Here is a 15,110-nt window from a genome sequence, read left to right on the forward strand (position 1 = left end):
TAAATTAGGAAAGTAGGAGAACCCTAGTTTCCCAGAGGTCCCGGATATCTGCTAATACCACACGCTAAGCAATCAGAACATGAGATAACAACGACAAAGCTTAAGAAATCGTAAAAAGAGAGCAAAGAGAAGTCTTATTCCGAATTTGCGTATGAGCGTTTACAACAATGTATAAACCTGGGCTCGAGACCTGTCAGCGAGATTCCTAGTTCTAACAACCCTAAGACAGCTAAACCTAATTGAGCCGCAGCTCGAAATAACAAAAATGGAAAGTTGCCTAATTACTCTAAGTGCTAAGTTTTCTCTCCAAAAATCCCTCTCCATGCCTCTCGCCTAGGACTCCTTACATACTCGCTCCTAGGTCGGTTTACGCTTTTCCTCTTCTGCCCTTAAGCCGTCATAGCATAAAAATGGAGATATTCCATTTTTTCCGATCTTCGTAATTATCTTCAAAATTTCGTATTTATCCGCGGAAACTTGACATTTATCTTTCCTTGCGAACCACGCGTAAACCGTCATGCGCTTACGGGCTGTTAGTTAAGAAATCGTAAGTTGGGCCTCGATTCGTATCTTAGGTCCCTTTGGGCCGTCTTCCGACTCGAAACGTTTATTACGGCTTCTTTCGATAAAAAATTAACTTTCTGCGGTTTTTACCGCAAAGTTTGGTTGATTACTTAGAATGACGGAAAACATGAAATGAGTTCGCTTTGGTCTTCGGGAGATAGCATCGAAGGGTAGACGAGAATGCATGGATTAGTGTCGTATCGACGTTTCGGAAAAGCTCGGTCGCTACGTAGCGACCGAACAGAACGCACGCTCGGTTGCTATGTAGCGACCGAGCTTGGCTCGAGCTCGGTCGCTACAGAGCGGGACGGACATTCGGTCGCTATGTAGCGACCGAGATTGGCCGAGCTCGGTCGCTACGTAGCGACCGAGTTAGGCTCGGGCTCGGTCGCTACGTAGCGACCGAGGTGTGTGCATGCTTGGTCGCCGCGTATCGATCGAGCTTGGCTTGTCCGCGGTCCGATTGGCATACTCGAGCTTGTCCGCGGCCGATTTGGATATATGTATGATTCCTTCGGACAATCGGTTTTTAGTAGTTCGATTGAGATTTGAACAAGATTTTACCGCGAGATTCTTCTTAAAGATTTATTTACGAAGGTTACTTTTCATAAAAACGTTCATGCCAATTTTTACGGAATTTCAGACATTGATTCCGTCGTGACCGATTTTGACCCCAACAAGTATGTGCTTTTCACTCTTATTTTTCCTCTTTTCAAAAAAAAAATTGTGTGTTTCCTTGTTTATGTACAAAGTCTTCTTATTTTGTGGATTAGATTTATTTTGTTCCTTGATTGTTTTGTTCATTGTTTTGCTGATGTAATAACTTTTGAGTTTTGAAACAAAGTGTGTAAAATAACTTAATTTATTGAGGAAATAATTTGAATGTTATATGGACAAAAAATCAAAATGGAAAAACACAAAAAACGCATTCAAGTTGTTCGACGAAATTCTCTATAAAATATGCATGTCCATAAAATGGTGTCTAAACAATCCTATATGGTATATAGAAATATGTATATCCACAAAATAGTGTCCACAAAACCTCGTTCACAAGAACTCGTTCACATGGACATCAAAATTTATTATAAATTTACAAAAAAATATATACATTATGGATATCAAAATGTAGAAGAGAAAAAGTTATAACTTATTTTATGCATTAATATAGATTTTATACATTATAATTTGTAATAATGACCCAAAAAATATGTTGGGAATGTACATAAACACTACACGGTTATAAAGCACTTGTCCACAGATACTAAAAAATTATGTAAGATGATTAGGAACATAAGAACTTGTCCAAAAAAACACATCCATGAAACTTGGTTCATGAAACCTCATCCACGAAAATTTTAAAGAGATTTTCTACATTTTTTATCCATCCATGTCGACATCTTTTTATGTTCACGTATTTTTCTTATATGTTCACAATTTTGCATCCACACTTCTTATGTCCATACATTTTTTTTATAATTGTTGAAATATATAATATATATATATATATATATATATATATATGAAAATGGATGTTAAAATATAGAGAAAAACAAATTGCAATTTATTGTAATAATTATATTTTCTTCAAATGTCTTAAACTCTGAGAAAAAAACAAATAAAAACATAAAAACTTTGCAAAACAAATAAAAAGTTGAGAAGAAAGTATTCTCCCGAAACCAAACTTAATAACTCCTACGAAACGCAGGGCTGTACGGTCACTTTCCAGTTGGCGAAAAATAATAAAAAAAAACACTGACTCAACCTTGGTCTCAGTTAAGAAAGCAAGGGGCACAATGGTCCGAAACCAGCTCAAAATCAAGACAAAGTGTCTCTCCAGCAAGTTGTGTCTGAGTGTGTCCAAAAAGATAAAAAAAAAGTGTCCCAAACCGCTATCGACTCATTATTCAGTGTTACACACAACTAGACAGACCAATTTCTAATCTTCTAGTTAAGTCAAAACAAGAAAAACAATCTAGATTGTTTCTTCTCTCCAGTTCTAAGAAGACAAACGAACTTTTTTTTTACGCTCTATGAAACGCGCACAAGCTAATTAACCTTATGGCCCTTTGCATTTATACTCACATTCACGGTATCATGTTTCAAATATTGTGATCAAACCATATCTTCTTATTTGCTGGCTGGCCAGTTCTTCCAAGATACTTAGGGTATGACTGGTTACCTCGCTATCACCCGCAAACGCAGTTTTTGCAGTTGCTAACAGTTGTTGGCGTTTTGCAAAAATCATTCAAACCGCTTTAAACCTCATAAATTAAAAAGCTAGTTCCAGCTAACTTTTACGGCTGCGGGCGGTGGCGAGACGATAGATTTTTCCTTTTTTTAGACAATATAAATACAAAATTAAAAATATTCCATAAAAATTTTAAATTAGAATTATTAAAATACTAAAATATATCTATTATATTTTAATTAATATTATAAAATTTCAATATAAAAATATTTCTATAATTTTTAAAAATTTAAAACTATAACTTTCTAAAAATAATTTTTATATTTATGATAATATTATGATTTTTGATACTTTAATAATTATATAAAATGTAAATATTATTAATTTATTATTTAACTGATGTTGTGTTTGGTAGTTAATTAGTCAAAAGTATTCCGTAAACGCACAAATTTCTAACCGCATAACCAGTCGTACAAATCTCTTAAAACCGCTAGAAAGCGCAACCATCCGCATCCATAAACTCTCGCATCCGCAACCGCTGCGTTTGAACCAGTCAGACCCTTAGTGGTTGTCCACGTCATACGTCTTTGACGACTTCTCTATTTCTTCTCAACTTGAGTAACACAGCTTGTTCAAGCGCTGTTCATTTGTCTTCATTGATTCCACAAATGATGTGTCTCATTCGTGCCTTCCAGTGTATGAATTTCGTTCATCTAACATGATAGTTTTTTGAATTTTCACTAAATCATTCATTGTTTCGATAGCTTTCACAGGACCTCAACTTATAGGTAGATAGTGGCCTGCTCTAATGCTAAATAGAAAACCAAACTTACAAGAAACAACAGACTCAGATAATAGATTCAAGAATACATTTCACTTGTATTAAAATTATATTTAAAAAATTCTTACAAATCTGCTTAATCAGGATTAGTCAACGTCACATATGATTTAAGACATACCAATTTCTAATTCTATCAGTGATTCAAAACGAAAATACTCTAGCTCTAAAAACAAAAACAATCTATGTTTCTTAAGCTCTATGAAACGCAAACATACCTAACCCTAAAATCCTACATACATACTCACAAACGAAAAATCTTTTCTCCAATATTGTGATCAAACAAAATCTTCTTGTTTGCTAGCTGGCCAAGTCTTCCAAGATACTTAGTCTTTAATCACGTCAAATATCTTTTAATGACTTCCCTTTTTCTTCTCAACTCGAGTAACACAGCTGCCTGCTTGTGTGACTAACAGCTTCATCATAGAAGAAAAACTGAAACTAGCACATTAGCCGACGCACATGAGAAAGCGTATAATTTTCCATTACAATAAAGCCACTCTAGTCTTTAAAATAATTGAAAGAAACCTTCGATTGAAAATCCACAACATACTAACCCACAACCAACATCGAACAACAAAACGAGGTTAGACAAAATCTCAAACCCTAAACACAATGAATACCAAGCAGTTAGGAACAGTCAAACAGAAATAAGATCATATAACTCTAGAGAGATGCTGATAAACAAGCTTTATATTCATAAAAACAGGCCCAATTACAAGGCACCCTACTTAAATTTCGAACATAGACATTGATCCACCACTGCTAGTTCTAGAGCATCATCAACCGGCGTTATGTAGACTGATAAAAAATAGAAGTAGACAAATAGTATAAATCATCGACACTTTTATCTGTCAGTCTGAAACAAAGGCTCTTTCATGATACAAGAAAGAGAAAGACTAAAGCAAGAAGCAAGGATTTTGTTTCAATTTCTAAATCTATTAATTTACGCAAAAAAATTTACCAAAATTATTTTTGGTTATTGTTATAAACTAGTTGGAAATATGTGGCTTTATATTGAATAGCTTATATTAAAAGTAGAGTGGACAGCGATGGAGAGAGAGCGATGTAATATGAGTTTATTGTGTTTTGGGTTTTTGTGCTTCTAAAAGGAAACAACGAGAGAGAGAGAATTTTTCACTTCAGATGTTCAATTAATAAACAAGAGGATACATCCTCCTATATATTAAAAGAGAAGTCACTTTAGTGATTTCTCCTGACATAACATTTATATAGAGCTTCTCAAAAAAATTGTTATAATTCTATTGGTCGATTTTTTTGAATTTTGTTTTTCATTTATTTTAATCAGTTGCTTATGTAGACAAACCCAAAACTTTTGTCGATTTCATTAAGCCCATATATAGCTAGGAAATAATAATTATCGATTTAGTTTAGCCTTGGGTACCCGTTCGGATTCGGGTCGGGTATTTTAGATTTTCGGGTATTTCGGTATAGAGGCGTAGAACCCGTTCGGGTATTTCTGTACTTCGGGTCGGGTTCGGGTATTTTTTAGTTCGGATTCGGTTATTTCGGATCGGGTTCGGATATTTAGATTTTGAAAAAAAAAAATTAAAATTTTCATTTCTCAAGTTTCTTATATTTAAAAATATAACTTTCAGTTAACTAATTTTTTATTTTTAATAGATTGAATGGTTAATAGATTTGGACATAACATTTTAAAATACCCGTTCGGGTATTTCTGTACTTCGGATTCGGGTATCCAATCTCTCATTATTCAATACCCGTTCGGGTATTTTGCTACTTCGATTCGGATTTCAGTTCGGGTTTTTTCGGATCGGGTTCGGGTGCCACTTTGGATATCGGGTAAAGTGTCCAACCTTACTAATTAGGTTGTTTGTTTTTAATAACTTACCTTTCTAATATTAATTACTTGCGCAAGTTGAAATCATTAAATATGCAAATAACTTATTGACAAAATTTGTTTTTAATAACTTACCTTTCTAATATGGATTACTTGTGAAAGTTGAAATCATTAAATATGCAAATCACTTATTCACAATATGGATTACTTGCGCAAGTTGAAATCATTAAATTTTATCGATTTAGTTACCCTTGGGAAAAATTTAGAATTAAGACAAATATTAAAAACTTTACTTATTATTCAAACGGTAAACTTGCGCATGTTGATATCATATTTATTACATTGCTTACAAAATATTTTAATGTTTCTAATTAGGTTGTTTGTTTTTAATAACTTACCTTTTTTAATATAGATTACTTGCGCAAGTTAAAATCATATCATATGCAAATAATTTTTTGACAATACACATTTAATATCTTTCTTTAAACAATTTCATTATTTATTGTGCAAAATATTGTGCGTCATTAATATGAAAAATAAATCGACTGTATATATATAGGACACCCAAAGTCTTAAAATACAAACATTCTCTTTTCATTCTTTAAAGTATTATTCACAAATCTCTCCTCTCATACTATTAAGGTATTACGACGATCTTGCTTGTGTGCTAAGAAAAATGTGTTTAGACGCAAAGGCTCCTCATATTTAGAACCATGAACTCAACTCTTTGTATCTTGTCTCCAAAAAGCATGTCTGGTCTATTTTTTCCATGTGTTGAATACTGGTAACGACAATATGGTCTTCCTTTTTTTTATATGTAGACCAGGTCGTGAGAGTGATAGTGATCTAGAAGACCTTGAACATGCTGAGAAGCTTCGCCAAGTTAAAGCAGTTCTTGAAGAGGTTCTTTAGTACTTTCTCTTTTTTTGTTGAATATAGTCCGGGGAAAGTATTACATAGTATCATTTAGTAATACTATCTTATATCATTTTTTTTGTTGAATATACTATTTTATAAGTAAGCTAGCATTATGTATTTTTTATTTAATTCATGAGATCATTTTCTCACAGCAGAGAACCTTTTGGAATGGCGCATGGAGGAAATTTCTCAGGGATATACAGGAATGTTCAACTGAAGCCGCTGAAGTGGGATGGTGAAGGCGAAGAAGAAAGACCTGTAGAGGCCCTTATGATTCTTAAATACGGCGGTGTTCTGGCTCACGCTGGTAGAAAACAGGTGTTTACATACTTTACCATATAATTTGTCATTGTTATATATATATATATGTTTTCCAAATATGGAAGAATTGTTTAACTTATTGATGTTTGCTTCATCTGCATGCAGGCAGAAGAGCTTGGTAGATATAATTTTTTGCAGGTTTCTAATTGAATTTGCTTTCTTTATCGAGAAATGTACTTCATAATTTATATTATTTATGGATAATATTTCGATTTTTATTATATTTTCTTTTAATATGTCTACATAAATGTTTGTTTATTATTTATGGAAAAATAATATTATTCACCTAAAATAAAGAATTACGACACATATACAATACAATTCTAATTAATGATAATATAAAATATGTTACTTCTAAAACTATACACTCTTTATTCCATTTTTTGAATGAAAGTATCTTCGTAAACACACAAAATACTTTGTGACGTTGCAATTATACATACACACAATATCTGCCTCTTCATACTGACGTTATTGTGTTCTCTCTCATGATGTGCGGACCGAGAGGGAACACAGAGTTTGGACCGGTCATGTTCTAATACCCGCACAGGGTGCGGACCGGTCACCTAGTACATATTTATAGTGACAGAGAAATATTAAAATATAACATTAGTCGGTCATAAATATCAGTCAAAGACCGACTTTGATTAATAAGACAAAAGAAGAAGATATACTTTATCCTCTAAATAGATAATCACAAACATTATCTTTAACAGTTATCAAAAATTTGAACTTTATTTTTTTTTTTTTACTTTGCACAATTATGCTATTATAACTATGAGAAATAATACAGACGATTCTATAGTTGATAATTCTACAGCTAATAATTTTACCTGCTATATGAAGATTCACACCTGCCTAAATCACCGGAACCTTATTGTTTTATCTTACACATTTTTGTACGGATACACTTTTGGCTACATAATATTAGATAACTTTGATATACAAGTGGGCTATTACATTAAAATTTATCCGAAACAAATTTATATACAAGTGGGCTATTACATTAAAATTTATCCAAAACAAATTTACGGCCCAATTGATAAAGATTACAGTTAATTAGCACAGAAGCAGTTGAAAGAAAGAAAAAAAAGGAAAACAAAACGCAAGAAGCTCCTCGAAGAGTTCTCCGGCGACTTCTGAAGAAAAAACGTCTCCGATTGAGGTAAACTGAGTGATATCCTTTGATAAAAGCCTCAATTTTGTTTCTGCCCATGTGTCTGTATATTCTTTTGTGTATCCTTTTGTATCTGTACAATTACAAAATAAGTTTGTTTGCCACTTCCATGGTAGGTCTTATCATTAATTGAAAAATATCGAGTTGATTGGCCAAAAAGCTTCGAGCTTTGATGAAATACTTGTTTGCCCAAAACCCTAAAAATTGGATTAAAGAACTTTAAAAGTTGTTGTTGATAAACTTCGGGAAGGTCTAATCGAAGTATTTAGGTTATAGTCATCTTGAAAACTCTCAGTTCAAGTAGAATTTTTTTCAATGTTTCAAGATTCAGTTATAGAGTGTGTATGGGTTTATTAAAGGAATTGTTCTACTTCAGGTCTTCTTCAAGTGGTCAAAACGGGATGAGAGAGAGCACCGGTTTTCCACAAGTTATCGAAGTTGCTCCGTTGAACAGTCTGCCTTACGTCGGTCCATTAAATGGCAATTCATCCATGTCTGGTAACAAGGCCAACGAGACTGCAGAGAAAACAGGACCTCCAGCAATGATATTTCTACCTTCTGAATCAGCTCCAGAGTTTTATAGCCTTATCTCTCAGTCAAAAACCGGAGTTGCCCTCACGGGAAGTGCAGCCATGGGGAAGATCGGACCAACTATTGGTTTGGTGGATATTGCTGAATCCGATGACTCTTACTATTTCCGTGTTTCCCTCCCTGGTGTTTCAAGAGATGAAAGTAAGTCTCAAAACCTTTTGCAGAAGAATACATCTGATATATACTTTTGTTCATGAGGTGCTTTGTCTGAAACGTACAGAGGAGTTCAGCTGCGAAATAGAACCAGACGGTAAGATTCTGATCAAAGGAGCAACAACGACGGGAGAGAAGACAGTGTGCAAACACAATCAGGTGTTCAAGATGCTATCACAAAACTTATGCCCTCCAGGCCACTTCACCATCTCTTTCCAGCTGCCGGGTCCTGTGAGCAACGAAGATTTCAGCGGTAATTTTGGTGCAGATGGTGTTCTTGAGGGAGTAGTGAAGAAGCTCTACTACGAAGACTGAACAACATCCATGTATTGCTATTAGGAAGATGGTTGATTAGTGTATGCCTGACCGATTCTGCACCGCTGGACACAAATATTTCTCTACAAACAAACTTTTTAGGTATCCTTTGTCTTTGAACTTGAAAATAACTTTGATGACACTTCGGTGTTCAAGTATTTTCATTCAAGTGGTTGGTTAAATAGACTCTTGTATGGTTGGTTTAAATATGTTACCAAAGCAATTCATGTCTCCACAAGAGACCACCAATCGGCCAAACTTCTAACAAAAATTTTGGCAAGGAAAGAATATGAACTTATTAGCCTCTTTAGGATTGTGTAAATAAAAGACTTGTTGTTAATGAAAGAAAGGGTTTTTGATACAAGCCTAAGCTAACAAAGGCTAGATCACAAGGCAACAAGAGTTGTCAAGCTTGAATGGGTCGATTGTCGCCACAAAGGGTTGCGGAAATATCCCTTTGATAAGACCAGAAGCCTGCGCCTATGTGAATCCACACAAAGACAGAGACCTACACTTGTATCCTAGAATGAATCCACAAACTAAGGAGACAAGCAAACGGACAAGAAATCTAAAGGAATCCACCTAAAGACTAATTGAACAAAACAAAGACAAACTTTGTAAACTGAATAATACTTTATTAATTTCGTGCAAGGGTGATTTACAAATGAGACTTAGCTCTGTTTAAATAGAAAAGAACACAAATGCCTAAAAGAATAACTTGGAAAGAAATAATAAGTGAAAAACTAGCCGTTGGACTTAGTTGGTGCAGAATCTGTCCATGTATGGAAGTTGTCTTCTCTCCTTGTATCTTGTGAGTTTGGGCAGAAATAAATGCATCCGTGGGATCTCCTTTGATGTCTGGATAGTCTCTAAGTCGTGCCTGAACAGAAGGGGAAAGAGCCGTTGGTCTTTAATAACTCCAAGTGTGAATGCATCCATGTAAGGTAAGTTGACAAATAAGGGATTCATCTTGATCATGTGGCTGCTGGTGCATGGTAGAAACTCTCCCACTGCTCTTAGATGTAATGAATAATCTCCTGGTTTCCACACGTGAGTTTGAGTTGCACACTCCTTAAGCAAAGAATTACTTTCCTTAATTAGAACCAATTCGGATGCAGTGTAGATAGTCTGACTTGTAACTGGCATATCTCCTAAACCATTACTCTTTTTGGTATGAAACCAATTCGCTGCGTGCTCTGGTTGAGTTGAGAATCTATAGAAACTGGTTTCACGGTTAAATTCCTTATGGTTGCAAAGATATCCTTCTTTGAGTGCACCTATGTCGCTGCTGGCTCCAATGTAGCTTGTATGGTTGATCTCATGAGTTGGTGGTCCAGCTACTGACTTTAGGTCCTCATCAGTTTTTAGTAATTAAACCCCTCAACTAAAAATTAATCGTAAAATAAACCTTCAACTAAAAATCTTATGAAATAAACTTTCAACTTTAATTCCGTTAACATATGTTACCCTCCGTTTAAAAAACCGTAGCGGAGGGTGACATATGTTAACGGTTTATAAGTTGATGGTTTATAATGTTGAAAACTTAGTTGAGGGGTTTTTTTACGATTTAAAAATAGTTGAGGGGTTTATCGCTAAAAGTCATTAAATGGTTTAAAAACTTTATCATCATTTTTACATTGTTTTATATTGATACTAGTGGTATTCCGGCGCTACGCGCCGGGTTCGTATGTTTTATTTTTAATAAATTTTAAATTAATTTTATGGTTTCATCAAATAAAATATTTTTAAATATATGAAGATGTAAATATGTTGAAAGAGAATGATAATTTTCTGATCCATTTTATAGTTGTTAGCGATCGTAGTATACAACTTTGTTTGAAGTTGGTTAGGTCAAAGAAAAATATCATAAATAGTTTTCACCGATCGATTCAATAAAAATAGAATAAATAGTTGATAGTTGTAATAAAGTTAATATAGTTGAACTTTAAACATAAAGTACAGTTGATGCTCGAAAATGAAAAATGTAGATCTAGACAAATAAACCGAATCCGATCCAATAAAAATGAATCTGAACTATTTTGAACCCCACATAAATATCAAATAGATATTCTTTTATGATATTTCGGATTATAGGTTTTATCCAAACCGAACTCAAACCTAAATGGATATCTGATAGAATTCGAAATATTCAAAATCCCAAAATGAACTTATACCAAACGGTTCAAACATGATTTCAATTTCTAATATTTATCCAAAATACACTATGATATTGAACATCTAAAATAACTATCTATTATTTAAATGACACAAATTTAATCTAATATATATTTTTGGTATTTGGAAAATATTAATGTTTTTATTTTTGGCAATTGCATTTGAAATTCGTTTATGGATAAGTTTCCTGCCTAAGTTTAAACTATAATTATCTTAGCGTTTCAAGACTGTTGGGTGTGCTTAATTCATTTAGTGTAAGTGTCTCTGTAGTGGCTCAACTTTATTTGCCTTAGAAGACGATCAACGAATATGTTCATCCAAAACATACGCAGAAGCTGAATAAAAAATTGTTATCTTTTTATCTAAGGGAACTTATCCAATAACCGGTGAGATAAAAGGGAGGAGGAACCAGAGTGAGTCCAATTTCCAATCAACTCAACCATGATCAGTCCATAACTGGGAACTCATCCAATATGTTGATCAAGCAGACGTTCTTCTAGGGGATCCGTTAAGGAGCAAGCACCTGCTAAGCGGACCTAATGTATTTAACTGTAATCAACATCTTACTTATCTATAATTCCTTACCAAATGCATTGTGTGACTGTTTGAATGTATATAAAACGATTAAGGTTTAGACGTTAGTCATTGTTATTGCTTGATCATCAAGGAATCAGAGGTTTTGTTTTCGTAGTAATATACTGCGTTGTTCCGAATCGTTTTTGTAAGACTTGATATCAAGTTTCTCAGCTAAGTAAAAGTTTAAAACAAATTTTCATATTTTCTCTTCTGTATAAAATGGACTCCTGAGTTAGGACTATGTTTTGGGTCCATTCTCTCTTTTTATTATTAATGAAATTTCTGTGACCAAAAAAAAAAAAAACTAATAGACGATAAGCTTTTATAAATGGGTTTTATAAAATAAGTTTGCGACCAAAAGGTTTCTGGCTGACCTAACCAAGAAAATAGAAAGCAACAAAAAGAAGACCGAAATAAATCATAGAAGGGAGTTTGTATGTAGACAATAAGCTAAGAAGATTAAAAAAAGGAAAATCAGTAACGGGCATTGAGCTTGGACATTCCCAAAGCTGGGAAGCTAACCATTGCGTGGTTTTTTACGACGTCAACATCCTCTGGAAGTTGTGCACCGTCAGCTGTGACTCCACCCGAAACAGGTTCTACAACGCTGCAACTACTCGCCCCTGTAGCTTCCTCTGTAACGCTACAAGCAACCATACCAGTGTGGTTTAGAGGGACAACGTTAGTAACATTACTGGAGGGCTGAGCTTTAACTGCTCCAGCTCCTGGCATATCATCGCCAAGGTTATTGGCAACTCCCTGCACAAAGACAAGTAAAAGACTTAAGTCCTAGACAATATAAAAGGCTGAAGACCTTAGAACAATAACTTGTAAACATGTTTACCAACTGCTTAAAATTACGTTTCCAGCAAAGTTTGGGAGTGGAGGACGTTGGTTGCTGTCGAAGATCCTTGATATTGTGAAGGGCTGATGCTTTGAAAAGAAGTTGAATGGAGAAAGCTTCAACCAGTGAAGGTGCTGCCAACTAAATTCTTTAAGCGCTGTGGCAGGGTCTCTAATCTGGGTCATCCACACCTGGGTCCTGTACAAAAATGTAGGCTTGGTTATTCTACAAACATGAACTTGCGCAGAAAAATCATAGAATTAAGATTAAAAAACTTGGAAAAAGTCATAAAAATGAAAAACCTTAAATTAATACAATAACTATTTTTCACTTTTATGTATTCTTTGCAATGAAATACATTAAAGACAAAATAGTTACGGAAATAAATATCAAGCAAATGTTAACCATGAATTTAAGTAAATAAATTTATTTGTTACCATAAGTTAGGCAACCTCTGAAGCTCTGCATCTGTGAACCTGGTCATCTCACCATCAAATGCTACGAACCCAGCAGATTCTGACCCATCTGACACAGAGAAGTGAACATGAAACCTGCAGAAATCACAACATCGAAATCGTTCAGTGGTTGTTACTTTCAAACGCAACTAAGATGTGTACTTCTAAGAGACCCAAATAGCGCCAGTCTATGCATGATCACCTGAGAACACCAACATCGTTGTCATTATAGCAAGCTGCATATGTGAGTATTATAATCCGCTCTGAAGCTTTCTATAGAATTTTAAGCAGGAGGTGTAACACCACTCATTAGTGATATCAATACTATCAACTTCACCGGGACAGAGGAACTCTACATACTGTGGTCAAATAGATTAGAGAGCATTTTAGTTTACAGACAAGAATCAACAAAAGACGAAGACTGTTAAAATAGCACATGTGGCCTGTGGGTCAGAGTTAAGGACATAAGCGTTAAGCTCAGCAACAGTGACGGTCTCAACTTTATGTATACCTTCGTATTGAACCAGAGGAAGTAGCGACATCATGGGGAGTTTTTTTGTTGAATCCAAAGTTTAAGAAGGTGAATAGGAAAACATGAATTTAGTTAACAGAACAAATAGAGGGATTTAATCTTACTCTTCATAAAGACTTTGGCCATCACACTTTCTTTGTCATAGTGGAAATGGGTTTGTTTAGGATGAGACTACCTGCCATGAAATTAAAAGTAAAAACTTTAGGAGCCACGTCATGAAGTTGATGATTAACAGGATTAAGTTGGCCAGAAATCCTAGTACCTCCAAACACCTTAGGCTCAACACATGAGGCCACCAATTTCTTCTGGGACGTTACGGTTTCTATGGTTTCTCTGCAGCCTGGAGACAGGGAAGAAGAAGAATGACGCAGAAGAAAAACAACCCTAAACACACTTCTGGGCCTAAACTAATCATATAGAAGCCCAACCTATTTGCTCCTTCTGACAAATATCGGCCCTTATGATTTCGAGAAGCCCAACCTATTCGCGTGATAATCCATGACGTGCGAGAAAGAAGAGAGAGCGTGAGAAACACAGACACCCTACCGAGCTGACACGTATCGGCAAAAGCCCCACCCTATTTTGTGTCGTGGAAGGCTGTGCTTTGAGCACAATTCAACTTTATATATATAGATAAGTCTTTAAAACTAATTTATAAATTTTAATACATTAATTTATTATAAAATTAATTTATACATCTTAAATTAATAATTTTTAGTAATACTTACAACTTAATATAACTTCAAAATATTAAATAATTTGATATTTGGTAATAATGATATAAGAAAATTTCTGTGTTTATGTCATCATTGTCAAATATCAAATAATTTAAAGTTTATAAGTTATACTAAGTTTTAAGTAGTGTTGAAGTTAATTCATCTATGAAGTCAATCTTTCTATTTAGAGTATGATGTATTTTTTTCTATTTTCATGATTTATGTCTTCCGCCCGGCTCATACTTTCCCCTATCCCCCCAAAATAATGCATGATTATTTTTATTCTCATCGATTTCTGAACAAATACGTTATATTTTTGTTTTTTTGATCAATAAAATAATATATTTGATATATTATTCTTGATTTATTGTATTACTTTATGTTTCACTAGAATCACGAAGAACGTTAGATTATTTTATCATAACAAGTAGCAGAAATTCTAAAAATTTATAAAATCATTGTGAAACCGTATAAATCATATGTAAAAGTATTAAAATATTTATGAAGCTTTATAAATCAGTTATAAAGTAATGTATTAACATTTATAAATTAGTTTTAAAGGCGTATATCAATATAAAACAATATATAAATGATAATAAAGTTTTTAAACCATTTAGTGACTTTTAGTGATAAAATTTCTCAACTATTTTTAAATCGTAAAAAAAAATCTTTAACTAAGTTTTCAACATTATAAACCTTCAACTTATAAACCGTTAATGTATGTCACCTTTTGTCACGTTTTTTAGACGGAAGATAATATATGTTAATAGAATTAAAGTTGAGGATTTATTTCACAGTATTTTTAGTTAAGAATTTTTTTATGATTAATCTTTAGTTGAGAGGTTTAATTACTAAAAATCCTTAAAGAAACACAACTTCAACATTCTTCGATTCACATGTCAACACAAAGATGTGAAGACTTGTA

The 15,110-nt window shown here is 33.9% G+C and overlaps 1 protein-coding gene and 1 long non-coding RNA gene across 2 annotated transcripts; one reads left to right on the forward strand and one right to left on the reverse strand.

Annotated features, from left to right (window-relative positions):
• Positions 1-7,657: 7,657 nt before the first annotated feature.
• LOC111212041 (alpha-crystallin domain-containing protein 22.3) lies at positions 7,658-9,110 on the forward strand. The gene is made up of 3 exons (XM_022713421.2): positions 7,658-7,816; positions 8,205-8,560; positions 8,640-9,110. The coding sequence occupies exons 2-3, from the start codon at positions 8,230-8,232 to the stop codon at positions 8,885-8,887; spliced, it is 579 nt and encodes a 192-aa protein (XP_022569142.1). The 5' UTR covers positions 7,658-7,816; positions 8,205-8,229; the 3' UTR covers positions 8,888-9,110.
• A 391-nt stretch (positions 9,111-9,501) lies between these two features.
• Positions 9,502-14,735, reverse strand: LOC125576229. The gene is made up of 5 exons (XR_007314614.1): positions 13,449-14,735; positions 13,140-13,296; positions 12,920-13,033; positions 12,483-12,680; positions 9,502-12,397 (listed from the first exon to the last, which is right to left on the reverse strand). It is a non-coding gene; the product is annotated as an uncharacterized LOC125576229 (long non-coding RNA).
• Between the last annotated feature and the right edge of the window lie 375 nt (positions 14,736-15,110).

The sequence above is a fragment of the Brassica napus genome, chromosome A1, assembly GCF_020379485.1.
Source record: "Brassica napus cultivar Da-Ae chromosome A1, Da-Ae, whole genome shotgun sequence".
Taxonomy (NCBI): Eukaryota; Viridiplantae; Streptophyta; class Magnoliopsida; order Brassicales; family Brassicaceae; genus Brassica; species Brassica napus.

Coding starts and splice junctions, on each gene's coding strand:
- LOC111212041 (XM_022713421.2), top strand. CDS start 8,230: ATGAGAGAGAGCACCGGTTTTCCACAAGTTATCGAAGTTGCTCCGTTG. Junction 8,561..8,639: donor TGGTGTTTCAAGAGATGAAA/GTAAGTCTCAAA, acceptor TGAAACGTACAG/AGGAGTTCAGCTGCGAAATA.